The following is a 12,313-nucleotide window of genomic DNA, read 5'->3' on the forward strand; positions in this document are numbered from 1 at the left end:
ATGTCTTCGGAAAACCCTCCTTCCGATCCGATGTCTTCCACGACGTCTAATCCTGCGCCACCAACATCGTCTCAGGCGAATGAAACAACCAACACAACGGATAACAGCGTTTCAGCTACATCCGAGGATGCGGTCTCTGAAGTCGTTAGTATTGTGGGTGATGTTGCACCATCAATCGTAGGGGGCTTCTTCTCCGACATGGCGTCGCACCTGGGGGACTTGATAGATGGCACAGACGGCAATGCACCGGTTCCGAAGGAGGTTGTATACAACACCTTCTTCATCGTCTTGGGGGCTTTTTCCGCCCAACTCATTTTCTTCTCCGTGGCCACCAACCTCACCTTATTCACCAAGGAATTCCTCGACTATGGCTATTCCGAAGCCCAAACCACTGAGATCATTGTCTTCGCCATCAACATTCTCCTCTTCCCCATCATTGGACTGATATCTGACTCTTGCACGGGGCCGTACTCAGTAATGCACGTGGGTGGTGTATTTTGCCTATTGGGTGAGTGATATACATCTTAAGAAACACAATCTTAGCTCAAGTGCAGTGTGTTTCGAGCGATTAAAGTTATAATTTACCATTTGCAGATGAAACAAAAATCCAGCATTAGTGCATTAAAATAGTTCTAAAATATGAGTTAGGGATAAAAACAACAATTTTAAAAATTTGAATCCTTATTATTGATGTTGAGGATTGTTAAATACACAAAATACGAACAATAGTTATAATAAAATGTTTCCAGAGTAGACTGTCTACAGTTGTGTTGATAATAAAGAAAAATACTGTCTCCTTATATTTTAGGGTTTATTGTGGAAATTTTATATGGTAGGATGTTTTGTGATACAACAGACTTACACATATGCATCAAATGTGATATCATGAACATTGTTTTAAATCACTCCTCCCAAAGATAGACAGGACCTTTAAAGTGTTCAAACCAGAAACTGAAGAGGCAAAAACAGCAACTAATATAGAACGCACAAAGAATAAGAAGCAGAGAATTGAGGCGATCGCACAAGAAGAGATAAGGGATAGGAGAAAAGAACGGAAAGAAAAGGAGATGAGGTATTAGAAAAGAGACGCAGGAAGGACTTTGGTATGTATAGGCAAACAGTTATTTTCATCAAAAAGTCAGGAAACAATAGTAGTTGTCACTTCCTGACTTGGTGTCATCAGCGTTAATTTTTTTCTCGTGACGGCAATTAGACCATGCGCTCTTCTCTCGTCCTTCTTTTGCCCTTTTTTAATACATATTTGTTACTGACCGTCTCTTCAATTAAAAAAAAAACCGGGGACAAATCTTAACCGAGTGACACTCTGTGGACAAATACAGAAACGAAATCGGTTGAAAACAAAGGAGTAATTTCTTTGTACTGTACACTAGATGAAGACTAAATGATAAGATGACATTCCTCACAATTTCTGCTCTATCACGTTACACATTGACCGATCACCGATCACCGATCACCGACCACCCTGACCCACCTTCTGGTTCTCTCTACGTCCACGCAGGTACCTGCGTCTTTCCTCTGATTTCCTTCGACTGGGCTCAATATGGTCCGCAGTACGGTCTACCCATATATCAGAGGCAAATCTATTACTTCATTGGTCGGCTCCTGATCGGCCTGGGAGTCGTAGCCATCAACACGACGGCACCTCCGTTTGCTGCCTCACAGGTTGAGCGGTACGGTGATGCCGTCTTGCAAACATTTTTCCACATGTAAGAGTTTTTTTCTTTTTCTTTTGTCGTACGCTGTATTTTTTAAAAGTGAACTAAGGTTCATTGTTCCGACGGTTCTTTATTTTGAAACAAACAAATTCCTCATACCAAGATGTCCTGTTGTCCGAAAATGAAACTACGTTCTCTAAGATCGTTGCTAATTGCAACATCTGCGGCTTTGATTCAAAGGTTCTTTATTCCTACGGTTTTTAGTCTAAACGTTAAAAAAACAAACAAACCAAACCCTTTAGAAAGTTAAAAAAAAAGTGCGTACTAAGGAGCCTTCGGAATTACATACATTATTTCGTTAACGGATAAACTTGATTTTCGAACCTCCAGAATAACAAACTTTTTCCATTTTTAGATGTTTAACTTTTCCTCGGAATAACTAACTTTTCTGCATTTGTGGATTAACAAACCTTCGGGATAAGGAATAATTGTCAACTGCATCACCACACACTGGCAATACACACTACACTGATTTTTTTATGTCCACTAGTGTATACCCATGGGCGGATCCAGGAATTCCGTAAAGAGGGGTGCCTTTATAAAATCAAAGTGGGCGGACGCACCTTTCCCCGTCCCCTTCATTTTTTTCTATTTTCTTTATTTTGTTCTAGCAAAAAAAAAAAAGATCCCCCATTGTATACCAATAAGAGGAGGGGATAGAAATATTCGGTCATTGTTATGTTCCTATTAATTTGTGAGTTTGATTTTTCCTTTTGGCCAACGTTGACCGGATACAATGAAAAATAATGGCTACATTCAAATTTTATGCGACTGACATTATTCAGTGTAAACCATGACGTTCTTTTCTGTCTGAATATTTGGAAATAATGACTTAATCAAATGAATAAATTAGCACGAGATGACTGTCTGGAACTTAAACTACAATCTTGATTCTTCTCTTCTTTAGACTCTACAGCGCGCTGCAGTTTGCTCCTCTGATTGCCTACACCAGCCTGACATTCGTTCAAACAAGAGTCTCTTTCTTCGTCGGCTTCGTCATTGTCGTCATTGTCAACCTCGGAATCATGGGATTCTTCGTTTACGCCAAGGATTATTACAAGACGACCCATCAAGCTGTCTGCAGTGAGTGTATAGCCGTGATAACATGCCACATTGAGGGGCTTTAACCAGTTTTAATGATATTATGCAAGCAAAACTTTTTATATTTAAACAAAAAACACGAAAGTTGGATGTTTCTCTACCCCCATGAAAAATAAGACGACGCTTTGAGTAGATTCTTAAATCACAAAACACTGTGTCCGGTCCACCACCAAAATGTAAAATTAACATTGATATTCATATTTCTGTTCTTTCTCCGATTTTGAAAAGTTACGACATGTTTCGTCAGTCCACTCCTTTGGTATTTCAAAGCAGCATGGCCTTTCGAAGTTATTGTCTGAACAACAACATCAAAGATAAAAGTAACAAAACACATTACCGGACTTGTTCCATTTATCATTGTTCCAATTGCATAATACAGTGTATGGCACAAATCAAGAGTTATTTTTATCTGTGTTCAATCTGTATGTTATTATTGCGTAGGAGACAACGTGACAGAGTGTGAAAATTTACAGCATCAGGTAAACATTTTTTTTTTCAGTTCCTCCAAAATTTATGAACCAGTATACCCGTTAGCAAATTTGTATGACGTTACTAACCTGTACAGGAAATTGGTAGATATTGCAGTTATCGAAGCATCAAGCATTGCAGTATAATTGAAGTAACTAAGTGGATTTGTTTCTCGCTGAGGGCAGGTACCACACCAGCTGTAACGGTCGCTAAAGTGGCACATAAAACAGTTACCGGCTCACTCAAGTCTACGTGTGGCAATCTTTGTTCCTGGATCCGAGACAAGATCTCATGTACTTCATGTCCGAGCTGTTTGTCATCCACCGTTGTCGATGATATGGAAGTCGTCGTCGACGAGACCATCCCTCTGATCGGCGTCCTCGATCCTGGCCCAACAACCGCTTCGAACGACGGCGGCGGTATCACTGCAGACACATCACAACCGGGACCAGCACTACTGGCCGCACCCCCACCAACTACACCTCCCGAGACCCCACCCAAGTACTATGGCAGGATCAATGTGCAAAACTTTGCTAGTGTCAGCGGCATTTCAGAAGACATGGTGGTATCAAGTCTGAAAATCTTATACGCCTCTCTCCTGCTCTCGGCCCTTCTACCTTATGGTATTGTACGCTACCAGGTAATCCGATGGACACTTAGACCCTGTTTACAGTGCGGGGCTGGGCCGAACCGGGGCCAAGGCCGCGGCCGGGCCCCGCAATTTTGTCAGACTGCCAGGCTCAGCCGCGCTTTTAATTCAAACCTTTCAATATTTTGTCGTAGTGGCGCTCTGCTAAACAAACGCAATTTGGTATAGTCTAGTTTTCAGACCTTTTGCCAAATAGATTCCGCGGCCCGTTCGGGCAAAGGCCTTTGCCGAAGGAAAAACCTATTGCAGGACAAAACCACCTTAAACTATACCAGTTTTTGACGTTGAGAGGGTCAATATCCTGAATAACGAAATAGTACGGGCAGAGGGTCTGGAAGCCAGACTAAACTTGGCCGCGCATTTGGCCCAGTTTGCGTTTACACTGAGAAAAGGCCGGGCCGAGCCGCAGCCGAGACCACCTCCAATTTTGGTCCCGCATTTGGCCTTTTGCGCGTTTACACTGAAATGGAGGCGAGCTCGGCCGCGGCCGAGCCGCAGCCCAGCCCCGCACTGTAAACGGGGTCTTAGTTCTTGGCTAGTTATAGTACATCATCCCGATTCAAAACTTTATTTTTTGTTTACAGGAAGTGTCATATTACTCAAGTCTGTAAGCCAACGAACTACCGCATGTAATCCATTTAATGCTCCATTTCAAGACTTCAGTTTAGATTCAACATTAAGAATTTATAGTCTTTCCATGAATGACTTTGAAAAGTCCAATTGTAAACATGAATTGCTCGAAAGTGGCAATATTAGTAGAAAAATCAGTGAATATTAAAGGTAAAATGGATAATCCAGACAAAAGTTATGAACTTTTAAAGTTTCGGGTGAGTCATCCTTGGATAAGGAACCTATGCTACATTATTTCATTGTGGACAACATGAAAAGAATTCGTTTCATAAGGAGAATTTACAAAAAATAGTTTTCATAAAAATACACGTTCCATCAACCTGTTATGAGATATGTCAGGGTAATATAATTTTCCATGCTTTTGGAAAGAGGTTGGTTGTATACTCTTTAATATTCAATTCAATTCAATTCAATTTATGTTCATATTTCTCAATGAAGGAATGTACATCAATTATGATAAAATAAAGTGAATCACAATATCCGGCTAAGATGCACAGTAAATTATTGTAAACATATACAACATGGCGGTCAATCTTCCTAAGTTTGGCTCCATTTTCATAAATGCTAAAGAAATATGATGGAACCTACTTAAAAGCAAACTTGTTAAGCGTATGTCCTGTACAGAGTATAAAAAACAGATGAAGAGCACGGGTGCAACATCTAGGACCAAAACATAGAAAACAAAAATTAAAGGCAAGGATACCGGAGGAAATAACACATTCTTCTAAAAATACAGATAGTGGAAACAAATGTGACCCGCTACAACAAAATGATCCTAAAGTCGGGCGAGGTCGATTATTTGAAAATTGCATGATATAATCCCCTAATCTTTCTGCTTTAAATTGATATATAACACATTTTATAAAAAATAATCGGCTGCGGAGATGTCGATGTTTACAAGAGAGCATGTCGAGACGTCTGGAAAATCACTGTTTCGAGAAAAGCGCCCTAAAAGTCTTCCTTTCGACGCAATCGCGATCAAGGGACACGCAAGTCAGTTTTCACCTCTGGAAAATAGAAGGTAAGCCCTAGCAACCACCGAAGAGTTCATTCAAGCACATCAGCGTCGGCGGTCTCCTCACCAACCAATCAGTGACCACGATGTGAGAAGGGACCAAAGAGATTATACCTATAGAGTAAGTAGTCGCCATACGCGTGCGTACAAATAGTGCGTCCAAAATTGAAGAGGGAGCGCACACTCAGCTCCTGGCAGCGTGGATCTAAGTCTACGTTCAAGTCATATCTTCTCATATCATATCTGGAATGATATGTTATTCTTCATTACACATTTTCATTTTCAGAATCACAATGTGGTTAATTGTTTATATATTAATTTCTACGATGACATCATATCATTTGAACCATTTGGTAGAGTCCAGACCTTCTTGTTGTTCGCAAAATAAATAGTGGAAACTTGGGTGTAGACTAGACAGTACTTGAGCATTATGACGTTTGTTTCGCGTACATTCCCACTCATGCCATAAAATCAAACAACATCAGCACCACTATGACGCTTAAACATGACCATTGTGACGTCACAATAAAACAACGCACGGTCACTGCGCCGAATATTCAATTCGAGCGCATAAAACAGTGCGCTGCCATCTACTGATTAATAATTGTACAGGATCCGTGCAATGGCGGCTCCCACAACGCGAAATGGCAGCTCCCTCGCGCGGCTGCCTCCTCACTGGACTACGCCCTCTTGTGGTATAATCTCTTTGGAAGGGACTGAGCATAGCGCACCCCGCCCGCACGCACCAGTCGACTGGGCAGTATGCGAGCTTCACGCTTCGGTTAGCAGCAAGCAGCAAACTGACCAATGAGATCACTCTGGTCGTTGTTAGGGGCAGAGCCTATCTGTGGCGCTCAATCAAAATTTTCGAACAAGTTTCTGCTTCGTTGAAACGCCCAAAAAACATGGCTCAGAAAAACGCTATTTTCAAATCTTTCCTTTGATCATTTTGCTTCAAAATTTCGATAAATGATAGAAGACATGTTAGACCTTAATAATATATCAAAATCAGAATATCGTAAGTTTTGACCAATTTTAATGCTCTGACTTCAAACTCGATTTTCGCGGCTTCGACCTTGCGCGACTTTAGGACCTTTTTGTTGTAGTGGGTCACAAATAACCAAATTCTGCAAACGTATGAACAGTTGTTTTAGCGCGATGTTAACAATATAATGTAATAATACGATTTGAACAATACTGGTAAGATAAAACTCGACATGTGGGTCCTCAGAAGAGACATGGGAAACCTTAATAAGGGAGAATATACATGTACTAACAATTCAAGAAAGATTTATCGACCAGTAGCAATGAAGTGAAGTGAGTACAACAAAGCCAACTGTTCACACGTTCCGTAGTCTTTACAATAGGAAGAGGAATATTGATGTGGAGGAATTTAAGAGCGCAAGCAGTGAGGCTCAACTGATTTTGCTAGAAAAGTAAAAGAATATGTTATATTTTCTTTACATTTTCTCGATTGATGTTGTCCATTCTGATGTCATAAAATGTAGTAAACTCCTTATCCAGCGATTATGACACCAAAACGTTGAAAAAACCTGACTGTCACATTTTTTTTAAGTTAACCGACGCGTTCTACCATGTCTACTGATGTTGCTCCTTTTTCACTCAACAAATATTCATGTTTTTCATTTTGGGGCTTTGGTTTCCTTCAAGATGCCTTCTAATCGTTGTAAATATTTTAAACTTTACATACATGGTTTAACAGTTGAGGACGTGCTATAAAACAGTTGTTTCTAAGCTAAGACCAATTATCTAGTTGTGCCGTGAACACAAGCATTTTCTCCGGTTCTTTCCCTTCTCTCTATTTTCTTTTCTTTGTTTCATGAAATCTTGTTTAAAGTACCACGTCTTTATCGTTCTTTTACATTTTGAGTACAAATTTGCAGCCATATTGCATTTCATTCTAGCTGTTGAAGTCGACTGAAACATGAAATGGGGTTACAGTTTCGATTTGCATATCATGTTATCTTCTAAATGTGTTAGACATCGTCCTCATTCTTGGAGCAAGCCCAACATCTCAGACCTCAGATTTTCGGCCGCGCCATTTCTCCCGACATCGTGACCTCCATCCTGCCGGCAGTCGGCGTAGCTCTGGCGCCCATTGTCAATGTCTACGTTTACCCATACCTCAGCGAGCACCTCGTTTCAACCACGGTGTCCTTCCGAACATGTGAGTCCACAGACTGTAGCATGCAGTCCATATTATTTTCGGAGGCCTTGTACGATGTTGACTGAAAATAACCGCCGAAGTCTGTAACAGGCATGCTACTGCATAAAAATGATGAATGTAATGATGACGAGGATTATGACAAGGACGATGTGACGATGATGAGGATGATGATGGTGAAGATTATGATGATGATAAAATGGTGATGATTATGATAATGATTATAATGATGATGATGGTGGTGGTGATGGTGATGGTGATGGTGATGGTGATGGTGATGGTGATGGTGATGGTGATGGTGATGGCGATGGTGATGGTGACGGTGACGGTGATGGTGATGGTGATGGTGATGGTGATGGTGATGGTGATGGTGATGGTGATGGTGATGGTGATGGTGATGGCGATGGTGATGGTGACGGTGACGGTGACGGTGATGGTGATGGTGATGGTGATGGTGATGGTGATGGTGATGAAGATAATGATGGTGATGATAATGATGATGATGATGATGATGATGATGAAGAAGACAATACAGTGTATTTAGGATACTTCGTCTTCAGAATGTCGGCAATTTGATTTCGTCAAATAGGCCCCTAGATTATTTCCAACTAGAGATCGTGTCTCTCAAAGGAGGCCAGAAATCATAACATACCAGAGCTACGTTGCCTCAATGAACGAGAAAGCTTGAGCTGGACATATTCTTCATTGAATATAGTGATGGCATACGGTCGTAAGTTATTTTTGTTTGTCCTCTTATAGCATTCACTGAATTGCATGTGTCTTTAGCTTGGTGTAACTCGTCTCCTGTTCGTTTGCTTTGGACCAGTCTGGGGCCTCGTGTGCGCCACGCTGTCGGTTTTGTTTGCAGCTGCCGTAGAGAGCGCTCGGCTGAACATCATTGCCGATGGAGGGAGCTCGGTAATCACAAGCGGAGATGGCATCGAGTATGTCGTGTCCGATCTGTCTCTGGTCTACATCATTCCACAGTACCTACTCATGGCCTTAGCCGACGTTTTCATATACATTGCAGGTTGGTGTGCTTGTTCCCGTTGATAGATAAAGCTAGTGCTAGAGGCATACAATTTTTCGTAAACGTCATTTAGAGAAAAAAATGGGGGAGGAATAACTGGAAATATGGAAATGGTGATGTCGGCCAAATCAGGAAGAAAATGGTCGATTTCACTGACATGGTGCATACCAGGAGGCTCCCGTTGTGACACTGGTTTGAAACGTGAAAAATTGCACCCGGAAAGGTGCTTCCAGTATGTCATTGGTAAAGGTGCAAAGTTTAATCTGTTTATAAAGTTAGAGTTTCGCTATTATAGAATACGGAGAGCTTTTCTTGGGGAAATTGGCTTGCATTGGTTTCTTGACGTTGACTTGTGTGATTATTCGAAATGAATTATGACAAAGCTCTTGAAGTGACGTCATAATCTCATGTCTAATACAGGCGACCTCTTCGGAGGCGGCCACAAAATAAATGTTTCTCATCAACGACACCAATACAGGAAAGAAAAGAGTTTGAAAAATATTCGAAAGAAAGAACGTAATACATCCGCACCACATATGGAGGCAATATAGCTTGATAAGAACAGCTATAGGCCATCTATTGATCTATCAGTGTAGATGTAGCTCTTATCCTTTGATTCCTCTTTGCGAGTTCGGAATCTAACTATCTGCTTGCAATTCTACGCTGTCACGGCCGTCTTTGTTATAGTATATCAGAGTTTACAAAGTAAAGCCCAAGACATGCCGGATCACCCCGGATCTGATCGGGGGTGATCCGGGGAGAGATCCGTGTTAAAAAGCCTTGGGTATCCTTGGAGGACCGTGTAGGTCCGTATCGATCTGGGGATATCTAGGAGGCCAACACGGCAACTTTTGGAGGTCAGAAACATTCGGCGTCATCTGGGGACTGCCGTGTTGGCCGAGCAATCCGGGATGATCCGTGTGGCTGCGATGTAGTTGCCGTAAAGGTCCGTGTGGCTGCCTGGAACGATCGTGTAGGCGCCGTGAGTATCCTTGGCAGTCCAAATACAGTCACGGATCATCAAGGCAGCTACACGGACCTACACAGTAGCCACACGGCATTTACACGGACTATCACATTCAAACAAGGTATTGCAGGGATTGACACGGATCTACATGGTCCCTACGTGACGAGAACGAGAAGATTGATGAAAATCTAAAATCAGCTCGCTTTTTTACGGCTGATTTTCCTCTACCGGCGTACGTGGTCCGTGTAGCTGCCGTTGGTCCATGTAGCTACCATGTTGGTCCGTGTAGACGCCTTGATGTTCCGTGTAGACGCTCTTCCGGCATGTGTAGTTGCCGGGCGGGTCCGGCATGGTCCGTGTAAGTGCCGTGTAGATGCCGTGCAGATACCGAGCTGGGCCGGCCTCATCCATGTAGCTGCCGTGTTGATACCATATGTACAGTCATCAACGCTCGCTGAGAGTCCATCTAGGGCGAAAATATCCCGAAACTACCCGGATCATTGCCGGCATGATCCAGAGATTGCCTTGTAGATTCTTGAGGATCAGTATTTATACGTGACTGAGGCTTACGAATAAAATAAACATGGACAAGGTATGAGGCAACTCTATGATATGTCATCTCTCCATTCCTCTCCCCTCCCCCTCTCTCTGAGACTCTCCATCTCTTATCCCCCCCCCCCATCTTTCCTCCCCCCCTCTCTCTCTCTCTCCCTCGCTCTCCCTCTCTCTCTCAATCCAGGACTCGAGTTTGCCTTCAAACAGTCGCTACAGCTCCTCCCGGCTACCTTGACCGGTATCTTCTTCTTTTACTTCACTTTGGGTCACCTGGTAGGAATTCTTCTGGTTCCCGCCATAAACGCGCTTACAGAAGGTATATTTTATTAGTTTGGTCTGTCTGGTTTTTATTCCAAGTGTGAATGAGCCATGTATTTCAATTGAAGCCATCGAATTGTCAAAGCTGTCACCTATGCAACAGCACAAGCAACTGAACGGAAATAGTGAGCAAGAATAAGATGTATATGACGAAAGAAAAGATGGCTATGACAAGAACATATCGGCAACTCGTCTGCATCCAGTCGCCGATCATATTTTTGGTGTTTGGTCGCAGATTGGTTTGTTGATGGTCACCAGTATTTTTTGGTAGCTGGCAGTCCCGTCTGTGGGACCAGGCTGTAAACTCATTCGTAACGACATGAACGAATTGTTCATAAAAACAAATGATTCACACCATACCATACCATACCATCATACCATAATTTACTGCCACTTAATCCATGATAAAGACATGTGCTATATTATACCTCGTAATTCTTTCGAACTTTTAACAGGAAGGGGGAAACACATACACAATTTAAAAAAAAAAGTGAACCTCAAGTACTTTCCATCGGTATGTTATAAAGCGTTGAACGTACCAATGCGATCGAAGTATCGATTCTATCTGCCAAAGTAGGCTAGGAAAGTCAAAACACGGCGAACCGAATATTATGTGTGTCTACTACCCCAAGCTATAAAGCATACGACATCAAGCTAAACAGAGCTTATTGTAAACATAGACATGTATGACAGCAGGAGCGCAGCTCAGACAACTATACATAGCTTGAAACATAATCATTTCGGGACTACTCGGTAGTACTGACGATATAGGAAAAGAGCACATCTTTAACTAAGATTAACAATTATTATGACGCAGTAAGACTGACTGCTAATTTCATCTCCAGTTCAATGCCTACTATACACTCTCTCTGCATTCTACGAAAGGATGAGCACCTGTGAAAAGCTCTTTTTTTCAGTACAATCGCTCAAAGAAATATTACGAGGTACACTTATGTAAGTACAAAGACAACTATCGGCTAACTTAAGCTTTTTTTCTTGCATGTGTTCTCTCTGTTTTCATTTTTGTTGTCATTCATTTTCATTTTCCGAGTGATGTCATCATTAAGCTCGTTTCTTCTCATTATCACCACCATTGCTTCCAGGGGATGAGTGGTATCCACCTGATATCAACAACGGCCACCTCGCCTACTACTTTTTGGTTTTGGCGGCCATCAACACCGTCAATACCGTTGTGGTCTACGTGCTTTTTAAGGGATTTGACTACGTCAATGGTCAGGTGGATGAATCTGCGGACGATGGTGGCACCACCGCCAACAACACCGCAACACAGCCGCAACAACCGCAGAGGACAGTGACGTCATAGTCAGATACGATACCATTCTCGACACTACGTATCGATAATACCTTCCATGATTTTGTCACGACTGTACTTGGAAGAGGCTATGATAGTGTGGTGTATACATAATTGAATAACTAAGAGAGAGCCAGTGGGACATTGCCGTTTCGTTCACTTAGCCTTCTGGATGCCAAGCTTTGACCTTCTCGTGGGTCGGATCTTCTTCAAGACTTGGGTTGTGATATGGCAGTGGAAGGAGTCGAGTTTGATGGTGCCCAACCGACACAAGACGCACGCAATCAGCCAGACCCACCATGTCCATTACAATTATTGTACCACAAACCCAGCCGTGAAGGAGACCA

The 12,313-nt window shown here is 42.3% G+C and overlaps 1 protein-coding gene across 1 annotated transcript; it reads left to right on the forward strand.

Moving 5' to 3' along the window:
* LOC139724900 (solute carrier family 15 member 4-like) lies at nt 1–11,978 on the forward strand. The gene is made up of 8 exons (XM_071636024.1): nt 1–508; nt 1,520–1,727; nt 2,644–2,819; nt 3,491–3,945; nt 7,601–7,787; nt 8,611–8,814; nt 10,521–10,652; nt 11,758–11,978. Exons 1-8 carry the CDS (start codon nt 1–3, stop codon nt 11,976–11,978), a joined length of 2,091 nt encoding a protein of 696 aa, XP_071492125.1.
* The last annotated feature ends 335 nt before the right edge of the window (nt 11,979–12,313 follow it).

Source organism: Diadema antillarum, unplaced genomic scaffold (genome assembly GCF_040938485.1).
Source record: "Diadema antillarum isolate AM-2024a unplaced genomic scaffold, OU_Dant_1.0 seq00000002_RagTag, whole genome shotgun sequence".
Lineage (NCBI taxonomy): Eukaryota > Metazoa > Echinodermata > Echinoidea > Diadematoida > Diadematidae > Diadema > Diadema antillarum.